Source organism: Rhamphochromis sp. 'chilingali' (genome assembly GCF_963969265.1).
Source record: "Rhamphochromis sp. 'chilingali' genome assembly, chromosome: 6".
NCBI classification, from domain to species: Eukaryota; Metazoa; Chordata; class Actinopteri; order Cichliformes; family Cichlidae; genus Rhamphochromis; species Rhamphochromis sp. 'chilingali'.
The window spans coordinates 25,082,874-25,107,239 of record NC_137933.1 but is presented as its reverse complement, the minus strand read 5'-3'; the positions used below and the strand labels follow the sequence as shown (position 1 = coordinate 25,107,239).

The 24,366-nt window shown below is 39.8% G+C and overlaps 2 protein-coding genes across 4 annotated transcripts; one reads left to right on the top strand and one right to left on the bottom strand.

Moving 5' to 3' along the window:
* Positions 1-1,727: 1,727 nt before the first annotated feature.
* LOC308398326 (C-type lectin domain family 18 member A-like) lies at positions 1,728-15,516 on the bottom strand. Of its 3 annotated transcripts, none has more exons than XM_080884896.1 (12): positions 15,335-15,516; positions 14,406-14,497; positions 10,567-10,800; positions 10,351-10,448; positions 10,142-10,263; positions 9,901-10,008; positions 9,688-9,780; positions 6,680-6,744; positions 6,457-6,586; positions 6,193-6,289; positions 5,666-5,757; positions 1,730-4,080 (listed from the first exon to the last, which is right to left on the bottom strand). In XM_080884896.1, the coding sequence occupies exons 1-12, from the start codon at positions 15,456-15,458 to the stop codon at positions 4,043-4,045; spliced, it is 1,293 nt and encodes a 430-aa protein (XP_080741022.1). In that variant the 5' UTR covers positions 15,459-15,516; the 3' UTR covers positions 1,730-4,042. The 3 variants fall into 3 exon arrangements, with proteins under 3 accessions (XP_080741023.1, XP_080741022.1, XP_080741021.1); XM_080884895.1 differs by having other exon boundaries at positions 1,732-4,080; positions 6,680-6,786; XM_080884897.1 differs by lacking the exons at positions 6,457-6,586; positions 6,680-6,744 and having other exon boundaries at positions 1,728-4,080.
* Positions 15,517-17,911: 2,395 nt separating this feature from the next.
* LOC308398509 (fibulin-7-like) lies at positions 17,912-23,925 on the top strand. Its single transcript, XM_080885177.1, has 8 exons — positions 17,912-18,080; positions 19,909-20,068; positions 20,150-20,320; positions 20,928-21,053; positions 22,359-22,547; positions 22,649-22,786; positions 23,057-23,192; positions 23,286-23,925. The coding sequence occupies exons 1-8, from the start codon at positions 18,012-18,014 to the stop codon at positions 23,647-23,649; spliced, it is 1,353 nt and encodes a 450-aa protein (XP_080741303.1). The 5' UTR covers positions 17,912-18,011; the 3' UTR covers positions 23,650-23,925.
* Positions 23,926-24,366: the final 441 nt, after the last annotated feature.

Genomic DNA, 24,366 nt, shown 5'->3' with positions numbered 1-24,366 from the left:
TCCAGGAATGAATGAAATGATGTTTTCTACCTCAACATAAATGAGAACCAGCACATTACAAAGAATAGTTATGACTTAAATTCTGATTCAGTTCATATTACAAGCTCATCCTGTATGACAAATGCTGTTTTCTTGAACACCTGGGATTTGCTGCTTTTTGCAATTATTCACTTTTTACACCAACAGTGAAAGTGCCTTTCATTGGCTAATATTTTCAGCTGCAAATAAAAATCATTTGAACTAATCTTGGTAAAGCTAAAGCTGGTTATGAGGTCAGATACTGCAAAAAACAAAACAAAAAAAACAAAAACAAAGGCTGCTTGTTTGATATTTTAGACTTGAGCTTATATTTATGGACTGACTAGTCTGATCAGACACAGGTTTTATATGAGAACTGGCAATATATGAGTCACACAAGGTTTAAGTTGGCAGGGGCTCCGCTAACAACAAAAGCAATGGACTGCAAAATATGGACACCGCACTGTGCATTTAAAACCTAATAATTAATAAGGCTGGAGTAGCTATAAGCAGTATATGAGGATTGATTTCATATTAACAGTTATTACAAAAAGTTTTCAGATGGCTAAACACGTATAACTTTAGATGGGGACAAGATGTTTATGCAGTGGCAGTTCAAATGAGCAGAGAAACAGTTTGGGGCTAAAGGTGGCCGTAGAATAAATGAAACTTTCAAGTTCATTGTTTTCTCTGGGAGACTCTTTGAGTAATTGTCAGAGGAGTGATGGGCAGTATTAGTTGTATTGTATTAAAAGAAATGTATCTGGCCCAGCGGGCTTTTGATGAGCTTAAGGCTCATAGATCCCAACAGCACACATGCACTTAACTCACCGCTCACACTTTCGAAACTCTTCGTACTCCATCGTGACTCAGCCTGAGCTGCCAGAGGAGACTGTCTGATACCGTAAGCACTGCCGAACAATTTAACGGTGATGGGTAGTGTTGGGAGAGTGTCTCCACTTTGCTCTGGAACTCTGTCCCACAATTTCCCAACTTCAATATTGAGGCACTTTCAAATCAGTAACGTGTGTTCCTGAGTCTGTGTACACACTGTGCTCAATAAACCTCTTGAGTTATATAGTGCAAACTGTCTGTACCCCAGAAAGAATCAGGTTTGTGAGGAAAAAATGAGGATTAGATGTTCTTTGTCAAAAAGAAAATACAGAATCTAATGTGTGTGTCTCAGTATTGCTTAATGTGTGTGTTTAGAGAGCCTCAGGTCTTCGGGATGGCACTGTTCTTCTGCTCCCACTTTAATTGGCTGCTGGCCCCTTAGCCTCGCCTGAATAGAGAGTCATTTAGGGACCTTTCACTCTCATAGAGGATTGTCGGTTGCCGCTGCCGGAGAAATTGCATTCCTGTTTCCATACAATGGCTGGTCTGAGTTGGAAGGGGCACGAGTATCACTGTCATTATCATAACAATGGAAGCTAATTCCACTGCCACTAGCACCATTCTGAAACCCTCTGCAGCACCAGCTTATCAGGGGGCACCATGAGACCAGCAGGAAGCTGCGCGAGCAACAAGCATGAGGCAAAGATTCACACATACTGAGCACGCTCTCAGACAGACGCAGGCACATTCAGGACTCACACTCTGCTTAGAAAGACTGTCAGAGATGTAAACCAACACATCAGCAAAAAAAAAAAAAAAAGTTTATTGGACAGCACGTCTCACTGATGGCACACAGTGTGGCTGAATATTTCTCTGCACTCATGTTATCTTTTCAGAGGCAACGACTTTTTTCATGTCATCACTGAAACAATGACTCTTTAAATACCAACTTTAACCGCTACAGCTAAACACTTCTTTAACCCTTAAATGTCTGTGTTGGAGCATTAGCTATAGGTACAGGTATACTAGCAGGATTAGGGCTGTGATTGTCTGTATCATGTGTATGTAAAACTGGATGTGCTGCATACTTGCAGAGAGAATATATAAAATATATAAAGTAGAAATTGAAAGCTTAAGGACATTTGTAACTATTTAACCCTGTGTGCTTATTCGCATTAATTCACTGCAGGCTGATTTGACCCAGTTATATTGCAGCACTGATCCCATTCTTCCATCTGAGTGTATTATTTACCATCCAGCAGTATCTTCCTCTGCTAATTCAAAAGCCATCGTGATGTCAGACCTTAGAGTCCCCATTAAAAGCTCACTGACCCGATCCACATTTAAATCACACACACTCATTTGCATGGTTATGCCTGTGAGGCCGTTCATTTCCCAAATGCAATCTTTCTCCCAAACCTTTGTCTTTCCTTCGAGTCTCTAAACTTCCATCGTACTTTAAGCTAAAGTTGAGGTAGAGCATGTTTAACCTGAACCGTAAAAAGCAAGTCTCAACTTCAAACAAGTATTTGAATGACGAAAAGGTCCTCATATTTCCTAAACATCTTCATTCTGATGGTGATGAGTTTGACAGGTGCTTACATACACAGCTGGCCACGTATATCAGGATATAAGTACCCCATGTTGGTGCTCTAGAAGAGACCATTTGAATTCACTATCTGAAACCATTATAACTGTGTCTATCTATATATATTTTTTCTAAAAGTGACAACATTTTAAAATTATTATTTGCTTTTTTAACATTTAGCACCCAAGTGGCCCAAGATACAGACAGCGTGGAGTCACATTAAAATCCAACAAAACAAGGAAAAAAACATGAAGAATAAAAATAATTTAAAAAACACACCCAGAGAAATAATTAGAAGAGACTCACAGAAGCAGGCAGGGGAAAAGACCACACACACACACACACACACACACACACACACACACACACACACACACACACACACACACACACACACACACACACACACACACACAGGACCGATTAATCACAGGTGGGAAGAATTAAGACACAGCAAACAGAGGTAAGAGCAACAAAAACAAACAAGTAAAGAAATCCTTTCAAAATTCAACAAAGGTAACAAAGAAACAAAGAGTAACCAAGAATTAAACTCTAAATTAAATCAAACTATGGCAAGAAATGTCAACCTCGTGGTTATGTTTAGAATTTAGGGGATGACCAAAGCTGTGAAGGTCTTCCTCGGGAGATAGTGAATCATTGATGTTTGCTTAAAAACAATCCATGCAGATCCAAAACGTACCAAGATGCCGTAGCTTGGATCAAAGTGACCACCTAAATAAATATGCCTGATTTCTGTAAGTGAGATGAACAGAACTCAAACTCAAATTTGCTTTAATGTTGGCTGAACACATGAGTTTCCAGGACAGGTGAGGAAGAAGATATTTTAAAAAGTGCACTGATGCATGTGAGACTTTTCATTCCAGCTGTGGCATAAAGCCATTTCATTGTAAAATACTTGTAAATTATTTAAAGCACATCTAAACCTAACCGAATCCATGTACAGTATTGTGGAAAAATTTTAAGCACCCCCTTATTTCTTTTATTTTGCTTCAAAGGAGCCAGTGGTTTTGAGCATAAGCTCTCCAGTTGTTGTTTTTTTTTTGTTGTTGTTTTTGTTGTTTTTTTGAAGGTCTGAAAGTGCATGAACACTGGTGCCTTTTTCAGTCCTGTCCGATCATGTATTATCCTCTCCAGGACCTCCCCTGGACCTCAACATTATTGAAGCAGTGTGGGATCATCTTGACAGAGAACTGAACAAAAGGCAGCCAAGGTCCAAAAAAGAACTTTAAATGTCCTTTAAGAGCCTGGAGAACTATTCCTGAACACTACATAAAGAAATTACAAGGAAGCCTACCCAAGAGAGTTCAGGCTGTGTTGAAGAATTAAGGTGTTCACAGCGAATGTTGACTTTCATTAACAAATTCTGCCTCACATACTCTATTTTCATGCATGTTTACACATATGTCAAACAGTCACTGCATCACACGTATTTCCTGCTCTCCCAGTAAAAATGGTAGTTAAAGAGATTTGCACAGTAAAGTACTACAACAAAAGCAAAACATTCACCAACACTGGTGGCTATTGTCCCAGCATCTTAAAATAATCACACCTGCAGTATTTCACCCCTTTGAAAAATCCAGGTCACCTGCTGTCCTCCCACTGAGCAATATGCTCTGCATCTGTTAAAAGAAAAACATGAAATATAAAAGAGATTCTGCTTGTTGTTCACACAAAAAATGTCGCATTTGTGTTATAATTCTCAAGTTATCCTTCGGTTCTCTTCAGAAATGATTGTAAAGTCATAAATGTTTAAGTCATGAAAGAGTTTCAAACTGTGGATACGTTTTCATACATAAAAAAACACATAGACACAAGTACAAGCGGTACTGTGGAGACACACAACTTAGTGTCTGCTCCAGGCTGTGTGATATCCACTTATCATTTTATTACCAATTAAAACAACACAGCAATAATGTCTGGAAATTAGTCTGATGGGCTGCAGGGCTCTGTGCACTTATAATCAGCTTAATTTATGCTTGTAGTTCTTTGTTGCTTTAGTGAAATTTTGCTTTTATTTTGAGAGGAAGTGTGACAACGTTATTGATTGAGGAAGAATATTTCCATAAATTTAGCTTTGTTAAAACCATGTAGGACTATCTGCTACAGACACAGTTCAGCAGCAAGCTCTCCTTTGATCACAATTTACTAATCATGTTTTACACATTGTACACAAAGGAAAAACAGAAAGGTGGTTTGTAAAAAATCACATCCCTGCAACGAGGACCAGATTCAGAGCAGATCCATCATTCAGCTGTGAGTAATCAATAGATTACACAGCAAACACTTGCAAAGACACACTCAAGTGGGCAAAACTAAACATCTGCCACCATCTCATTTCTCATGATCAATGTAAGTGCATGTGTGTGTGTGTGTGTGTTTTCAGACACTGAAGGCTTTTGTGGAGCTGAGGAATATTGATTACTCAGAGCTTCTTGATGGTGAGCACTGAGTGCCATTGATTTAGACTGAGAGGCAGGTGTGAGCGGGATCACATGGAGATTTCTGTGTTTTCACATCATTACTGGACACACTGGATTAATATTTTACACTTCACTGAACATCAGTGAAGCCTCGACACAGTGCAGCACAGCATGTACAAGAAGCAGAAACCAAAATTGTAAAGAAGAGGCCATTTTTAAATGGAAAAATGAAGGGATGTCCATTCTGCTACCTAAACAAACAAACTATTATTGAGCTCTCTTTATATAGATTTTTTTAATATTAAAATATAATATTTATTTTTCGTTATGTCAAAGGATCACTTATACCATGTGGCTTAGAAGATAAAACACTGTCCTTGAACTGCAACGTAGCATTAATCTTATTACAGTAATCTCTCTTAAATGTATTAAAATGTCAAAAAAAAAAAAAGAGTACAAATTACAAAGTAGTCAGTGTAGTGAATCCTTTTATAATAGCACTATAGGCACTGAGGTTTTAGGACACACAGATCTCTTTCAAAATGAAGACTGCCATAGGAGGACAGTACATTCTCATTTGCAAATCATCTGTGGACAAACAGCGGTTGCTTTTGAGTAAAATTAATGTGCAAAGATTTCATAGTGAAGAAAAAAAGAAGTGTTCCTCTCAGGTTAAGCTTTATCTCTGAATAAAAAATGTCAAGTCTTATTTTTTCTGAAATTCTGTTACAATATTTTTAGGCAGCCAGTTGTGCAAAAATTTAATCTAGGTTTTCATCCATACCGTGCTGGCAAATGTATCTGTTCAGTGTTTTACAGCGCTGGTCATTCCAGTTGAAACCACTCGATGCCTGCAGCTCGACACAGTTTCCAAAACTGTAAAGAAAAAGAGAAGCTGTGAGTGGACTAATGTGAAGGGTTTGTGATAGATACCAGAAATGGTTAGCATTATGCACTGCTACTGAGAGCATGGACAAAAGAAGTGATTATAATTACAAAGGTTAAGGAAACAGAGGGAAACAGAGACATCTAGTGGCATTAATGAGGGATGCATGTCAACTAAGATCACTGTTTTTTCTATTGGTTAAAAACTGGGTTAATTAATTAATTTGAAATAAAAATAAAGAACTAAAGTAAACAGAGGGGGGAGGGGCTAAATTAAAAGAAAACAAACGTCCAAACCCACCCCCCAAAAAACAAAACAGAGAAGCAGATTTTTCCACCTTTCAGGAGAATTGCTTTGTTTGTTTTGGTCCATTTCCCTCGGCCGTCTGTCAGTAGCTAATGTCTCATTCTAAATGGGTCTCTTACCCTTGGTTGTCAGGCTGCCCAAAGGCAAAGCTGAAGTATTTGGGAATCTCTCCTGTGTCCCAGCGAAATGAGTCTTTTGGAGGTTTATATGTCAGGCCTGTGGAGTAAAAACATGCTGTTTTATCTATGCACCATTTCAACTACATCCATACCCATAGCATGTCTAAATAAAAAAAAACAGCAAGTTAAAGTGTCAGTGTTTTTCAGTGTTAAAGATATAACTGATATATTTCATTTATATTAATTTATAATACAAAAGAGTACCTATCCAGAAGTTTTCAGTTTCAAAGTCATTCCTGGTGAGCTCGTTGCTCGTCTCCAGCTGACTAAGATAAAAAGCCAGAATGTCCTGAACCTTCTGATTGTGGATTTGAGCCAAAATGCCTCCTTGTTCCTGATGGTTTACATAAGAAAAAGTTTAAACTTGGTCTCTGTATGTTGTTTTATAGAAAACTCGATGAGGCTCCTTAGTGAGGCGCACACACACCTGACAGTGACTTTTAGCCCCATAGTAGGTCTCAACATCAGAAGACACCATGAAGCAATTTCCATCTATGATGAGATCACAACTTTGAAATGGGAATTTCACTTTCTCTGTTGGGACACAAGCACATAAACTAAAAATGAAGAGTAATAACACTGACCACCAACTTCAAATCAGACAGAACAGGCTTACACATGCTTGGGAACAAGCACAAATTTCCTTACTCGATTTTATCTGTTTTGATTTTATATACTGTTTTGTTTGTTTGTTTGTTTATTAGTTAATTAGTTTATTTGCTTGTTTTAATCAATTTTAAATCATGCTTTTTATTTGTTCTTGTTTCTAATGTCTCTGTAAAGCACTTTGAATCACCTTGTTGTTGAATTGTGCTATACAAATAAACTTGCCTTGCCTTGCCTTACTCAGTGGCTGCCAGTTTCTCAGAAATAAAGTGATGTTGTCATGTTTCGGCTGTGTACAGGCAGGAGAAGGACCCAAACGCAAAACTCACGACAATGAAATTAAACTCAAAAAGCTGCTTTATTGCAGAATGGCATGGAAAACTAAACTGGAACATGGATGACTAACACACAGGGAAACACAGCCATGAGGGAGACTACGACACTGACAAAGAGAAACACAGGGCTTAAATACACTGGGAAGTAACGAGGGGAATGAGACACAGAAGGAGGGCACAGCTGGGAGAAATCAGGACTGACGAGACAAGCAAAGCAGGACGCATTCACATAAGACACGGACCATCAAAGTAAAACAGGAAGTATCACACAGAGACGCGAACTTGACACAGTGGAGACAGCAACTAAGAAACACAGAGACAAACCATAAGGCAGAGGTCTAAGAACCAAAATACACAGAGGGAAATACTCAGCTTGGAACACAAGAGACTAGACTAGAGGGAGTAACAAAAGACCAACCATGAGAACATAATGCACAATGCAGAGTGACAGAAAACAAGAAACTCAAACATGCAAAGACACACAATTAAACAGAACAGAGGGGACACAGAGAGACATGAAGGGCAAGGGATCAAAACTAGAAGCCATAGAATAAATCACACACAAGTACAATAATACAAAAATCACAAAGAACTAAAAACGCTGGGTCAGGGGACCCAGGACCGTGACAGATGTACACTAAGGTATTAAAGTGTCTACTGGTCTACCTGATGAGATCACAGAAAATCCCCTCATATCTCCTCTAAAGGTCAATGATGAAACCATCAATAAACTACTATAGTATCCTTTACCATGTCATTAGCAGATGGCATTTCTCATTATGTGTGTGGACTATGTGGACGAATTAAAGCATTTCTTGGTTTCAGAGCAAAACTTGATTAGATATATAAAAACATAAAGAACCGTTGGTCAGTGACAATATTAAAACCACTAACTGGTTAAGTAAGATTTTCTTGTCTGATTCCACTGGCAAATGTCAAATTGTTGGCTCTATAATGCAGCAGGACAATTGGAAAAAAGAGTGAGCATCTCAGGAACTTTGACAAGGGTAAAACATTCATGGCTTTCAGGCTGTAGTACACGCTGACTGTCCACCATCTAAAAGCACCTAAAATGTAAATGTAAGTCACATTTTTAAAAAAGCTGTTGCTTTTGATAAAAATGATTAATTGCACTTTCATTTATATCAGTGAACAGTGTGTGTGTGTGTGTGTGTGTGTGTGTGTGTGTGTGTGTGTGTGTGTGTGTGTGTGTGTGTGTGTATTGCAGGCATTAATTGTCCTCTGGATGTTCATTAACACATACAACCAGCCTAAACTTTGTTGCACATTATGTCGAGGTGTGATTAAAAAAAACCCTGTGGTTTGGTCGACTTTTCTCTCGGCTGCTTTCAGTGTAGTTGCTATTATGAGATCTCTCAGTGAAAGCCTCCTTTAACACGGGTCTTTGTGCTCTAACTCATCTGATGTGTCAGATAGGTTATCCTTTCCTTGTCAGGAAGTGCAAGGAACCAAATCTTGTAACTAGGGAGGGCACTGAGGGCATACTGTGTTTGTGTGGCCATAAAGCACACTCTGTACTTCAGGTCTTAACTGAGTGTACTCTGTCAGACACCTCACAACAATAAAGTGGAACTCCGTGACGACAGTCTCACCCTGGGGGACAAATTCATGGTGCACAACCTATTAAACCTACCAACGCTATTAGCCTTTAACCCACTAACGTGTTTCTAACCTTGCTCATCACTTGAGATGCTGCATGTGGACTCGTAAACTGAAAACTCCTTGCAAATCCAATCAAGCTCTCATTAACACCAATGATTGTCCACATAAAATCAGATAAAATGAAATCAGTCGTAAACAGAAGCTAATTTTTGCTGACTTTACAAGTCTGAGGTCTGTGATGAAACTGCAAAGTGGACAGTGCACATGCTCAGAATGGGACTTCCAGGAAGTGATCAAAGAATAGCAGCATCTTTGGAAGCTGTCTTAAAAAGATCCAAGAAGAGGAAATTAAACTAGTAGATCAAATTTAATTTTCATTATCATTATTATTATTATTGTTGTTATTATTATTAGTTTTGCCTTTGTTTTATTTTTATGGTGCTGTTCCTATATATATATATATATATATTTTATCACACCTTAGACAGCCCTTTGTGCCAGCGATCACTTTTAGTACAGTAACCTTGCAACACTGTAACAAACATGTTCAGGAACAGATGGAGAAACTTTACAGGAATCTGAGGTGTAGACTCGATCCCCAAATTCTCCAGATCTCATTTTGATCAGGCACATGTGAGCTGGACAAACTAATTTTAACTACGGAGACCACAACTCACAATTCACAAGACTTAAAAGATGTGTTGCTAACATCTTGCTGACTGATACCACAAGTCAGCATCTGACATCCAGTGAAATCCATCACTTGACAGCTTAGAGATTATCAGTCAGTTCAACTGAGACCTGCACAATATCAAGCAGGAGGCCTTACTCTTGTGGCAGACTGTTGCATACTAAAGCACACTTCACTTACCTGCACACTCAGCACCCCCATAGCCAACAGCACACAAGCAAGAGCATCCCTCTTCTTTGAAATGTCCGTGCACACATTGCACATTGCACCGAACTGAAAAACACACAATAAAACAGCAGCATTTTTGCCTTTGCTTTCTCTTTGTACATTAAGATAAACAAGGACAGCACACTGAGAATGATATTTATGACATCAGCTGTTGATAATTGGTACCCTGGCAGAAGCGTCCAGTGAGCCCGAGGTCACACTTGCATTTGCAAGAGGAGATATTAAGATGGCCGTGTTCGCCACAGTTCATACGACATGGGTTCTTTGGAATCTCTGATTAGAAACACAAAAACATGTAGGCCGCAAAATGAACAACTGGGAACTGATCATATTAAATATTAAAGAAAGTTTGCTGTCACTGAAAAAATACAACTATAAATACATTTTGTGTGTGTGTTTGTCTTACCACATAGTCCGCCTACATGGTCCCACAGTCTCAAACAGCCAGACATTGAGGAGGTGCAGAGAGAGCAGTACAGCCCTGATTTATACGGCATCACCAGTTGACCATTTACCTCCCAGTTACCCCTGAAACATGAAAATATATGCAGCAAAAAAATTGTGTTTTCTAATAATACTTTTAATATTTAGCTTTTTGGGAAAGCAAACTGTTACCCAGGATAGTATGCACAGACAAATATCTCCCAGAGTTCTCCATTTCTCCAGCACTGTTGGTTGGCACAGCCCACCTGGCTTGAAGTAGCCCAGACCAGCTACAAGACAAGAGAGGATTTGGACACACAAAACAGCATTTTTATAGGCAACAGAAACTGTATGCAGCTGTGGGACTTCATATAAACATGTGTAAGGTTTGTATATGCTGGTGAATACCTGGGTATAGTGTTGACAGGTGGCATTTTCCTTACATCGGCCGCTGGAGTAGAGAAAATCTTTTCCTTCCTCGAACCAGAAGTCAATGATGTCAGAAAATGAAGCAGCACCAACAACAGAAAGATGTGTGTTCCAGCCAATATGGCTGAAAGACGAGGAGTGTTGAAGGAAAGGCTCTTTGTGACACAATGTGGCTCTCTCCTTTGCAAGTGTAGCCAACTCCTCATTCCAGTCCTATAGAAAATTAACATCCCCATTATTCTGCAATAGAGTGGCATGGGTTTCAATTTCAACAGTAAACAAAGAGACACACAGATAAAAGGCTAATGCTTCCAATCTCGTCTCTGTTTTTATGGTCCTATGGTCCTAGGCAACTGGCTAACATAGGAGGGTCATCAGAAAATGCAGCTCAAACAGGCCCTTTGTCTTGTTTACACTGTGTTTCTCTGATTTTTTGTTTATAATCTAATGCATCTTATAATCTAAGATGCATTAGATTATAATATTTATAATTTATTTATATTTATGTCAGACTTGATCAGTATTGTCAGTATTTCCTACCAAAAGTTCCAAATAAACTACTTTGTCTTTTAAAAAGTGATGCATATCAAGGCCATCTAAAGTAGGTTAATTATACACAATGACTAGCCAGTGTCAGCTATCAAAATTACATGGTAAATGGACTGATTGTTATATAGCAATGTTCTACTCTCCTGGAGTACTCTACACAACACGCCACATTCACTATCTTCTATGCACTTACTAACTACCATTCATATTGCAAAATACATAAAGGCCCCAGGTAGCTGGTGAGTTCGAACCAATAACTTTCTAGCTTTAAGGAGACTTCTATTACTTCTATTACTATCACTAGCATCGGTGCTCTGTCCCTTTCCTTTTTGTAATTTTGGAATAAGAGGAATTGGACAAAAGTTGTCTTTTTGCAGATTAAGCATGATGCAGAAAACAGTACCAGAAATCCTCAGTGGGGTTTCAGTGAATAACTGCCTTTATAGAGTGACTCTGTTCTCATACAGTTAGGCATCAGACAGGCTTTATTCCAGGGACCTGGCAAGTTAAAGATCGGCTAATATTGAGAATATGTGTCAGAAATGTGCCCCTCATATACCCTTTTTAAGCACCTAGAACAGTTAAGAGCTAAAGTGCACGTGTGAAAGCCATTATGATGTACTTTGGAACTATTGATATTGGGCTGGCTGTTGTTCAGGAGATAGAGCAGGTTGTCTGGTGATTTGATACCTGGCTTGCACATCAAAGTATCTTTGGCCAAGATGCAAATTGTCCCAGATGCATCTATTGGAGTGTGAATGCTAAATTTGATAAAAGCGCTTGTGTGAATGAGTAAATGAGTGCAGTAAGAAAGCACTTTGGGTGTTCAAATAAAGTGCTGTATAACAGTCCACTGATATACATAAAACTCTTTGTTATTCTGGTGCAAAACCATTAGTTTGCAGTAGCAGTGTGCAATATGTCTACCAGAACAGGAGTGAGGGATCTTATATCGATGTGTCTGCTTGGCTGGCTCTCTGATGTCATGCACTGCTAAGACTGCACTACCCAAATCAATCACAGGGCTTTGTTAAGAGTTGAGGCGTGAACTCAGTGAGCACAGTCCATGGTTAGCTACAATCCTGACGAACTTTAGGTCAAAGAAGAATGATTCAAATGTCCACAATCATTTTTTAGCCTAAATGACAGAGATTCCTGTTTCTGCTTGTATTTCTGTCCCTCTGTTCTGTTCATAATTAGTACAGATGGAAAATCCAAATCTGTCTGAAATGTCAGACTGACAGGATTTTCAAGACAGGTTTTCCTGGTGTAACTCTGCTGTGTAGTGTCAAAACGCTGAGGCCTCTTGAGTTCATCATTCACGCTGCTCTCTGATGTCAGCCAGCCAAAGCCTTTGATGACGGAGGGCTATTAGATCACTGGGTAATATCTTTCATTTTGAAGTGTGCCATTATGTATCAGCGCCTAACAGCATGAACAATTTGTGCATTTCAGCCTTCTTTGTGGCGCCAACAACTGTTATATTCAGGTGTTTAGTAGCAGTAAAAATACAGAAAAAATGGAATTGCATCTAAAGTTCAGGAAAATGGTTCCCTCTGAAGCTAACTACATTAAAATAACACGTTGGACCCTTGGGTATAGTTCTGAGAGAGATTAGTAAGATAAAATCTCACAAACAGAGGTCATGATTTCCATATCAAAAGAGACCACTAAACTTCAATATCGGCCTCTTTGAGTGATGGTATGACCTCAATACTTCTTAGCCTAAAGAGCTCAAAGAAAATCCGCCGACAGGGCACTGGGTGAGAAAAGGAGGAGCATCATTCATTCTTGGAATATTGGTATTTTATCTCATCCTGAAAGCAAAGCCTAAAGGACCATATAATAATCACTTCAACACAATCTCACCATAATACTTGCTGGTTCATTCTTGTGCGGGAGAGGGGGAAGAAAAAAAGTATATTAAGATATTCGCAAACACAGGCGAAGCCTTGAGCCTTTTAACGTTTATCAGTAAAGCTCTTTAATAATGCCTCTTCAGCTTGGCAAAGCCTTCTCTGAGGGTTTTCATGGGGAAATTACCTGTAAAACCAGAGTTGTGAATGCAAAGTGATTATCCACATCCTCTTTTTCTCATTACTGCCTTATCAGTTGCGAACAGTTCTCTGAGGCTGAAGAGCAGTCGAAGAAAAGGGGCTCAGTCTGTACGACTGGCTTTGAGGATGTAATCTATGAAAAAGTGACAGTTTGCCCTGGCACAAATCTCATACTGGGCCCAAAGGGTATCTAGTACACAGTGAGTTTCATAATCCTTCATTACCTCTCATAATCACATACATGCAAGAGAGTTGTGCAGATAAGCACTGTATCAACTGATGGAGTAAGACAGGGAAACAATTTAGCACTGCTGTTTAGAATTTGCTGCACATTCAGAAACATTACTCATTGTTTCTCTCGAAACATGCTGTTATTGTCATGTTTACAATAGACCTATCTGTTGATCATTAGAATAAAGAGACAAGTGAAAAATGTTGCTTAGTTACTTAACTTTAGTTGTCTAAGAAATAAACTTAGTGACCCTGACAAACTTGCACACACCCAGTTGATATTGGCCTCATTCTCATTTCTGACGCTATCAGTGAGCCTGCAGCAGAGCAGAACAAATTGTGCACTAACGCTACTATTTCACACCGCCGAGACTATCAGCACTACAAAGGAAGACAGCTCGACCCCAAACCCTGCTGTTTGTGTGGTCATTTGGTGAGTTTACTTTTAAGAATTCAAATTATTTTCAGTGAAACAACTGTGGCCACTGATCAAAGCTGCCTTTTCTGCACTTCAGCGTGTCCTTTAAATGCACAGGGACCTCAGTAACCTCAAGAGTCCTCCTAAGTTATAGATGCTGTCATGGGAGAGTCACACTTAGCTGATTGAGCACTCAGCTCGGACGTGCTACCTCATATCTTCACACATTCCTGATCAGTGTGACTGACACTTATGACAATTACTGTTTTTCTGGGCCTTGGGACTGAAGCTGCAGGCTTACTTAATGTTAGAAGCATAACAATTAAGTTTACAACCTGCAGCTAAGTGTTTTTCACACAGGAATGGGAAGAGAAACAACAACAAATGACTAATGTTCCTTATTAGGAGAAAAACATGAGCTGCATAGGAAGACCAGGCAGTCTACCCACACTGATTAGTTTACGTGAGCCCACACTGTTAACAAAAGCGTGATGTTAAACTCAGTGACAGCAAAGGCACTATTCAAAAACACACAGAGGAGACAGACAATAGGTGCCACAAACCATTTTTTGCATGTTAGCTGCCATGGGTTTGACCCGGCTGCGCAGTCTATTGTGGTGAGCAACAATCTGTGAGTGCTCCTTCACCCCGAGCCCTGGAAGAAGATACAGATGGTCATTAACTATACTTCTACTGCTGTCGCTGTGGCAACTAAATGCAAATACACTGGAGAGAGACAGAGAGTAAAAGTTTGGACTGTAAAGTCTATCACATCTACACCCGGGAGTCTGTAGGTTAAACACAAAATCAATCACAACACATTTTAAAACTTTTTAACACTTATTGAGAGAATTCTTTGTCATATGAACGATCTAAAACCGTTTTAATAATATAAACGTGCTGGCAGCGTCTCTAAACAACATGTGTATGTCTGCTGATCATAGTGTATGTAATTATGCTATAAATAAACGCTAAGAATGTGTCTACTTCTTATGTTAACTCAAGTAAAACAGTTAACTGAACGTATTCCCAATTCTCCTTACTTTTAGCACTTAGACAAGCTAAAATAAATGCTATATAATAATCTAAACTGGGGCTGACCACCTTAAATCTTTATTTGTTAGGCTGTATCATGAGAAAATTTTACTGCACTGCTGACTTTGATCTGTTGATCATCAACTTCACATCTTACTGACTTAATTTACTGATATTAGATCTAAAAACATTTTAAGAAAAAGTTAAAGAGAAGCCTGTTTAATTCAATTTAAGCTAATGCCACATTTAATATAGAGTTTAGTAGTCAGCAGAAATTTACATTTTACTTCTAACTACTAGATAAAAAATTTGAACCTTTATAACTGAACCTGTCCTTTCAAACACCCACTTCACAGCTGCACTTAACCAATCTAAAATGTGTGTAAATTGATCACTCTCTACTGGAAACTGTCCCTTGTGGCCACCTGACTTCTCTCACAACGCTAATTGTGTTTACCGGTGGTGGGGAAAATCCGGAGCTCCGGTGTCTCTGCCATGATCCAGTTTGCTGAGTTAAACGAGGGCAGAAGAAAGCAAACGACAAAAACATCCAAACGCCCGGACGCTGTTACCGACCCCATTGTGAACTCCTGCAGCGTCTGCACCAACAGTGGCCACTTGCTCTGCTATCCTGTCCTGCCTCCCTGCCCCTCTCCTCCCTCTTTTATCCTCACCGGCTCAAGTGCTTTCACCTCAGGCTGCGGCACATGCCACTGACTATTCAAAGAGGAATTTACTAATCCTACAGGGACTGTAGACACAGTGTAGATTTTCTATGCTGTTTCAATATATTTCTAAGTAAATATTCAAATTATCCCAATTTTAATTTGTGTTTAAAGCATACTGATCTTTCAACAGGTTATAAAAGTAAGTAAAATAAGTCATCTTTTCAAATCCATTAAGCAGACTGAGCTGTCTTTCCACAGAACTTAAAATGAAATGATTATATTGCAGTTTTCCTAATGCTGTTTTCTTCTCAATACAATGCACTTAAAAATAAATACACTTTTCCCCCCATATTTTATAAATTGCTCTAGTTTGTAGTACAAGCATCATGGCAGAGGCACTTAGCGCTCCAAGCTGAGTGCCATAGCAATTTTACGCACTATCTACCGATTAGTAATGTAATCTACAATATTTCAAGAATTCTTTAAGCTTGTTGTGTGACACATATGATGAGTATAGCAAGATTATAACAACAGTTTTAAGATAAATGTGGTAGGCAGCGGAATACCATAATAAAGTATAGCACTTGAAAATAAATGCTTTGTTTGCCTACTATCCAAAACTGACAGCAGGTGTGTTGCCACTTACTGTCAGACGGACGCTGGAAGGAAAACATATGGCTTAATGATTTCTGTCATTCTTATTGATGGATTGCTCACTGATATCTGTTTTTCAAATGAGCCAGTTGAAATCTGTCTTCATTTCTAAGCCATATGAAACTGTAGGAGAACATGATGTGTGGTACAAAAAGCCTACAAATATCTGTGTAAAAGTACAGTATGGTGCTCTCTCTGGGTGCCTGTTTAGACTTGGTGACAATGTTTTTAAGGACCCAGTACAGGAAGCATGAATCATGAATCTGCAAACTGTGAGGTGATTCAGTGTCTGGAGATGACTGCAGCACAGTACAATACAATCCCACTCATTTCTCTCCATTGTGGTCTGTAGGTATTTTGCACTGAGGATTCGGTCCCTCGGCTGTCCACTTTTTTCCCATCCTTTTGATTTTGCTGTATCAGTGAGGAACATTCTGACTCTGCTGAGCCAAATGACAGCTGTGCGCTCAGTCTGTTAAAGGCTCAGACAAACACAGACCCACAAAGATGATTTCTCAGGTAAAACCAACAATCAAAGGAAGAACCAAAACATTCTTCATGCTTGAGTTCAAAGCAGTAGTCAAGGTCTTCGGTACATTTTACACATCGAAATGTAGCGCTGCTGACTGCTCACAGGGGTGTGATGACAATAGTCCATCTACACAAATGTTTTCTTTAGCATATCTCTACATTTTTATTTAAATGATGAGATTTCACTCAAAAAAAAGATGTAGCAGAGTGAAACTGACATATCTGTTTCATCCCTATTGCAACGTTACAAGTGTATCTGTCTACAGCTAACGTTGTTGTTCAAAGAAAGGCTAAGGTATAGGGCAAAGCAGAACTGGTTTAAGGTGCAGCTCTTTATCACTTTCTTTAGAACTAAGGATTAGCTCTGCAAGTGCAACTTCATTCTACATCACTCGTGCACCATACAGACAGGTTTAAAAATTATAATCTATCACTTACCTCAACAACTAGTCATGCTGCCAAAACTTTCATAAGTCAATGCACTGATTCCAAAAAGTGTGTAAAGGTGTCCTGAGGTATTAGGTGTCAAATTGTTTGCAAGCATATACAGTAAGCTGAAGGTTTGGTCCTCCATAGTATAATATTCAGAATATTAAGTCTTGTTTTTCCCTTAGATCTCACGTATGATACTCTATCTCGCATTATATTCAGATAATCAGTGTTATTCACACCAAGTCTGCAGTTGTAATATTCTGGCTGATAGGTGTACATGTAGTCTGCTTACTCTTGCTGCGTATAGCTCGTTTAAGAAGAGCATCTGAGATTAAAGAGATGAATTTAGCAAAGTAAAAGTGAACTGGGGGAACTTTTTGATTTGGATCCAGATGTTATACAGCTGCCCACAATCCACTGCTACAATAATAGCCACGGCAGGTATGGACATTATGCTCGAAAGCTGAAACCAGTCTTTATTTCAATCTAATTAATCAGTCTAATTACAGAACAGGAAAGCACCTTTATTCCAGCAGAAGTTACAGCTTCATTGTACCTTTTCTCCAAGACCAAGCTGCTTTAAACAGAGAGGAAGTGCACTCCAAATTAAGTAAAAAGGGATCATAATGTGGTCACATTTTTCTCCTTTGCTGATTGGCTACTGAAGAGTAAACAACATTCCACAACGTTTAGCTGCGGCAGCTTTCCCACTGCCAACTGTGGTCCTTCTCTCACCTGGAGTTCCTACACACTCTGGGAGCCGGCGGCACAAAGTTCACACTGCACGCAAGTTCTAACACATTTGAGAAGCGATTAGTGAGTGCACACTGGACTGGTTTTAGTGGAAACATGTTTGCATCACCTGTGACTGCCATCACCTTACTGTGTTTCTGTTTGCTTCATCCTACTTTGGGGCAGGTAAGCAAGCATGTAACTAAAATTGTTAACTATTGACTGAATGAATGAAGGAATTAGTCGCAGCAGGGTACCTGAACTTATATCACGTCATTCCACTTAAAGTTCTTATGTCAAAAGGAATTGGTTAAAATGTGCTTCATGAATTATGTATGGCTTAAAGAGAATTGCATGCATAACTTCTTTTGAAGTCCAGAGCAGATCTTAATGTGAATGTACTTCTTGGCATCACAAAAAATGTTTCACAGAGCAAACCTTGAGTCACCCTTACTTTGCACGCAAGCCTCAAGAGCAACATCCCAGAGGCTCCGGTGGCTGAATTCACTCACTATATCTATGCTGTGCTTCACTGCAAACCAGCAAAACATTTCCAAAACGCTGCATCTGGCTGTGAATGGCTCTCTTCAGCTTCTGCCATGCATGTCTGTGCCTGTATGTGTTTGTTTGTTTGTTTGTTTGTTTTCTACTGAAAAATGGCCAGCCAATTATGTGTTTGTAGAAGTGCATAATAATGTGAGTGTGATGCTGTAGACTCTTGCATATGTGCGTGAGAGCATATTGTTATTTAGGCTCTAAATCTATTAAATAGAACTGTGCTGCAATTTTGTGCTTCAGCACCACATGCCTCCTACAGACTGTGGTAACATCACCCAGTTAACATGAACACCATGTGAAATATCTCCTAGCACAGGCAGAAAGGGGCCTTTGACAACTACCTGATAAACACCAGCCATCAGCACCAAAAATGACTGAAGTCATTCCAAACCTCAGTTCAGTCTAAATAAGAAAAGCGTTTTCAACAAATATTGACTCTTCTTACATAACTGCTGCTGGATGAAAACACTAATTGGTTGTCTGAAAACATGTGAGAGAGCAGAGGTCTGGTGGGGACTGATGCTGCTGAATCAACGAGAGTAATGAGGGAACGGTTATGGGTTGAAAATAGGTGTGTACAACTCACTTGAGCTCACACCCTGTTAAATGAAAGCAAGGCGCTGGAAGGAGATGACTGGTTGAGTCAAAAATCAGCAAGTAATTACCCTCTAATGAAAGCTTTTACCTCCATTTCTGTAATGACTCGTGTAGTTAAAACTTCAAACCTAAGCAGAACATCACACCTGGAACCACATAAGAAAGTGTTACACACAGAGCCTTTCTTGTCAGCATGACTGAGTTACAGTATGGAGCTAGCTGGGGGGGGGAATGACAAAACATTCTCCGATCCACACAAGATTTACTCCTTCATATGAGCACATCAGCCTCTGCAGTGCACTGGGTAAAATAGCGCAGTAGGTAGAGCAGATTCATTTGTCTATTCATTTAGATGAAGAGATTTTTTTTCCTCATTGCGATAGCATTCACACAGAAATATGTGCAGGTGCAATTTATATGACTTAACATTACAGAAATGCACTAGAAGTTTGAATTTTGAATTTTTTTTCATTTGACACAAAAAAGAAAACCAAATCCTTTTATTGAAGACTTTTGAATGAATTCGTGTCCTTGAATGAACAGGAAGATAAATAAACTGTTAATAGAAGCAGCATCACTGGCTTGTGGTGCTTTCATCTCTCAACAAATTTTACCTGTCCTGAGTCAAATAAATTGCTTTTCCATTTTCAGATATTTAGCAAGGATGGTGTTTTTTTGTTTTTTTTAATAAGAAACTGTCATTTTCAATGTAATATTATATAGCGTGCCTAACCTTCTCACGTGGTTTTTTTAGATGGTTGCAACTGTTTTTCTGATCCTCTTTGTGAATTAGAAGATCAGTATTGACTTAAAATATTCAACATTTATGAATTTATTCAGTAGCTCTGTATTATTCTAGGACTGTCCGAGCAGGCAAGAAATTCAAGGGTCCTTGAAGCAGGTCCAGAAGCTTCTGTCAGCCCATGAAGCCTCCTACATGCAGAGTCTGCGCAACCTAAAGAAGAAAATAAATTTACTGCTGAGCAGTGCTGCAAGGCAGAACACAAAAGCCATCAACAGTAAGTAAATATGTTAGAAAGACTTTATTCAAATTCTTAGATATCAGAGTATTTCTGCTGTTATGTTCTTATAATTTCTAGGTACCTGCCCCAAACTGGAGTCCCTCATTAATGGGAGGAAACTTGGCAAATCGCACAGCATTGGCCATGAGATTCACTTCCTGTGTGACCCTGGTTATGAACTCGTGGGATCAGAGAGCAGGGTTTGTCAGGAAAGCCTGACCTGGAGCAGCCAGCAACCAACCTGCCGAGGTGAGAGAGGAGCCTTCTGCTGCCTGGCCTTGCTGTGATGGTCATTTTCTCCATTGCGTCCTCCTAATCCTCCTCCCACCAGTGTTTCTCCACTTCATTACTCTGACCATCACTCATCATGCTATCTAACCCACTGATCACTTTTACAATCTTGTCAACATCTTCTGTGTAACCTCTCTTCTCCTTGCCCCCTTTTATTTGCACTATTCTGCTTTCTGGGCATCAAACATGCCGACAACATTTTTCTATACGATGATACATTTCACATGTGACCCATGATCATATTTCTTTATGTACTTTGGTCATTGTCCAGAGAGCTTTTTGAATGCTGTGACATGCGATATTCCAGCCTCCTTGTCCTTTGACAGCTTGCTGACTTTGAGATAACAACTCAAAGGCTGTTTGATCAGGATGTGGCATCCCCTACACTTTGGCTGCCCCTCCTGTTAACTCATTTGCTCCCGTATTTTCTCATATGTCTCCACACACATGCATATGTCATTATGTAATGTTCCGTGATGTTCAAGCATCAAAGCTATTGAGTTGCATACATGTGTGTATCTCTGGACAGAGTTCAAACATAACCTTAATATCTTTTTTCCCTCAGACATCAATGAGTGTGCATCCTCCCCTTGTCTGAATGGTGGGACGTGTGTTAATGAGGTGAACCAGTTTTCCTGTGTCTGTGCCAAAGGCTGGGCTGGAGTTACCTGTCAAAGCCCTGTGCCAACATGTAAGTATAATACATTGCATACTCAGACCACACACATGAATGAAATGTAGTGATACTTTACCATTTGAAAGAGATTGCATTGGGCATTTGCTTGTGTAGGCACTAAAATTCAGTAGACACCAACAGTTTTACTAAATTCATCTCCTTTTTCACACTATCTAAATATTTCTACAGTTACAGATGGTTTCATAGTTTACTGAGAGATTTGAAAGTCTGGTAATGTTTTTGATAGTCATCCAATCGTTACATTAAAACATCCACCAACTTTACCCAAGAGAGTGGAGTGGTAGATGTGGACAGATTTCCAGGGCTAAGAGAGAGAGAGAGAGACAGCTGTGAACACGCAGGTTCAATTTAGACGCTTACTTAAAACACATGTGTTTGGACAGTGGGATGAAGCACAGGGAGAACATGCAAACTCCACTCAGAAAAGTCTGGCTGACAAACAGGTTTAAAGCCAGAGCGTTTCTGCTGTGAGGCCACAGCACTAACCACTATACCTCCCACTATTTAAACATACACAACATATTCCTCCCCACCCACAACCCCCATTTAACATAGTGTGGGTAACTGCAGTCACCAGTCTGTCACAGGGCTAACACACAACCATTCACACCTATGGGTAATTTGGATTTATCAATTAACCTATCCCCACAAACTGCATGTCCTTGGACTGTGGGAGGAAGCCAGAGTACCCTGGGAGAACCCATGCAAACACAGGGAGAACATGCAAACTCCACACAGAAAGACCTGATGGTGGAATTGAACTCAGGACCTTCTTGCTGTGTAGCAACAGTGCTAACCACCGTGCCACCGTGCTGCCCTAAAAATACTAATAATAATGATAATAATAATAATAATCTAAATTACATTTCACCAGAATTTCTACACAAACATTTGCTTCTTTTTATTCCTTACTGGCAAAATAAACAAATCCAAATATATTAACACTCAGATATCTTCACTAAGCTCATGCTGCTGTCTTGTTCTTGTAGAAGAACAGAGCTTATTAAATATTACCTATCAAACTCGTATCTGTGAGGGCTTTATGTTGTTGCCACTGATACAACCCAGTGACTCTCCTCTTGGATTCCATTTGACACGGGCAGGCGTGACTGACACTGTCTCATATCACCATCGGCACACCAACATCAGTGTCTGACATATATTGTCAGCTGACTAAATAAATAACTCGTATCCCTGGGGCAGATACAAAGCTACAGCAAAGAAAATATGAAAACAGGTTATGAAAACCTTTTCTACAACACACCAGCATTGCTTACCTGTCTTCTCTTCCTTATTCAGTCTTTGTCACCATGACAAACACCTCTGTCGCCACCTCCCCATCCACAGCTGCTGCTGCATCCACTTTACCAGCTGCCACCACCGGGCCTCATGTTCGCCCATCACAGTGCACTATAGTGCAGGGGACCACCCACTGCACCTGTGAGCCAGGATACACCATCTCTGGCAGAGACAGCTACACCTGCACTGGTACACCTAACAGCTTTAGTAGAACACAGACTATACATTTTTCATATTATGATGTTTCCATATGGGTTGTTAGCCATGTCTGTGTGTGTTATGCATTTTAGATATTGATGAATGTGAGCTGTTTCATAACGGACAGGCTGGGAGGTTGTGTTTACACGCTTGTGTTAACACCCCTGGAGGCTATCGCTGTTCCTGTCCTGCGGGATACAACGTGACCCGTGACGGACGCAGTTGCAAAGGTGAGCAGTCCTTCTTCCTGCTTTATATTTTGCTATCACTTTTGTTTTGATTTTTTCTTTTGCCAAATTTGCACTCAGAAGTACTCAAAGCATTCCTCCAAAAGGCAGATTCTGAGGAATGTAATACAAAAATGTAGAGTCTACAAGTACACTTAATACAATTTTATTCATTTTGACTCTTTTTCTTTTCAGTAATGGCAAATCAAAGAGTTGCAGCCTAAATGATGTCCCAACTAAATGTGGGGGTTTTGTGTTTCTCTTTTGTGGCAGATATTGATGAGTGTGCTACGAGGCAAAACAACTGCACGAAGGACCAGATGTGCATTAATACATATGGTGGTTTCCAGTGTGTTCGTGTGGACTGCCCCAAAATTCCTAATGCTACATATGTCAAAACGTCACCTACGTGAGCATTATCCTTATTTTTGTGTGAGATGCATAGTAACAACTAATTCTTTAAAATCTCTCTTTTAGTAACATCTTTCTCATTATTTTCCAGGCGCTGTGAACGTAACCCCTGCCCTGTGGACAACAAGGTGTGCTCTCAGGCCCCAAACTCCTTCTCCTACCATTACTTGGCTGTTGTTTCCAACCTGTCAGCTCCCCGCGTCATGTTCAGAGTGTCAGCACTGCGCCCGATAGGTGACACCCTTCGTTTCTCCCTGCTAGGCGGAAGGCCAGTTCGCCGCCACTTCACAGTGCAGCGCTCAGACCGCCTCACGGGCGAGCTGATGCTGGTGAGCCCTGTGCAGGGCCCTGCCACTCTGGAGGCAGAGGTGGAGATGAGTGAGCTGGAGAGGCGAGTGCAGCTGGGGAAATACATCACCAAAGTCACTATGTTTGTTTCCCAGTATGAATTCTAAGAAAAATCTATTTATTGTGCAAAAAAATAGAAATGCATGTAGAAAATTGGTACATGTAGCAAAGAGTAACAGCACTTGACTTGAGGATACTTGCAATAAGCTGGAAAGACTAAAGAATGACAGCCCGTCCTGAAATAAAGCATTATTTTTGTAATAGTGCCTTAAAATTTATATGCACGTAATCATTATGCCTACGGATGTTTTGGTTTATAATTATGTTTTATTGATTCTAGTTTTGGTACTCTTTCTGTGATAAAACTATAATACCTGTATTGCCTCCAGTACACCCATTAAACATCATATAAAACATTAACAGTTCAGTCTTTTCCTTACTAATTCTTTAAGGCTTTTCTACACTCTATTCCTTCTGAAATGTGTTTTAAGAACTGCCCGATAGACTGTGAGCAGGGACATATGCGAGCAGAGGTTGTTTAACACTTCAGTTCCTGCAGCACAGAGCAACGCTGTTCGCCTGACAGCCAAGGAAGGCTTGCTGAAAAGAGCCTCTGTGTTCCTACAGTGCACGAATAACTTTAACTTTTGCATTTGCAAAACAAGTACACACAGAAAAGAGCTGTGTCATGTGCCCTAAAAGTAAAGTCTGTGCAATCTTTTTCCTTTCATTTAGGGGGGGTTTATAACTGAGGAGTTTCCAAGGAGCGTGATGAAATGTGTCGCCACTGTGCTGCACCAGCCATCTATCTTCTCTTTGATGTT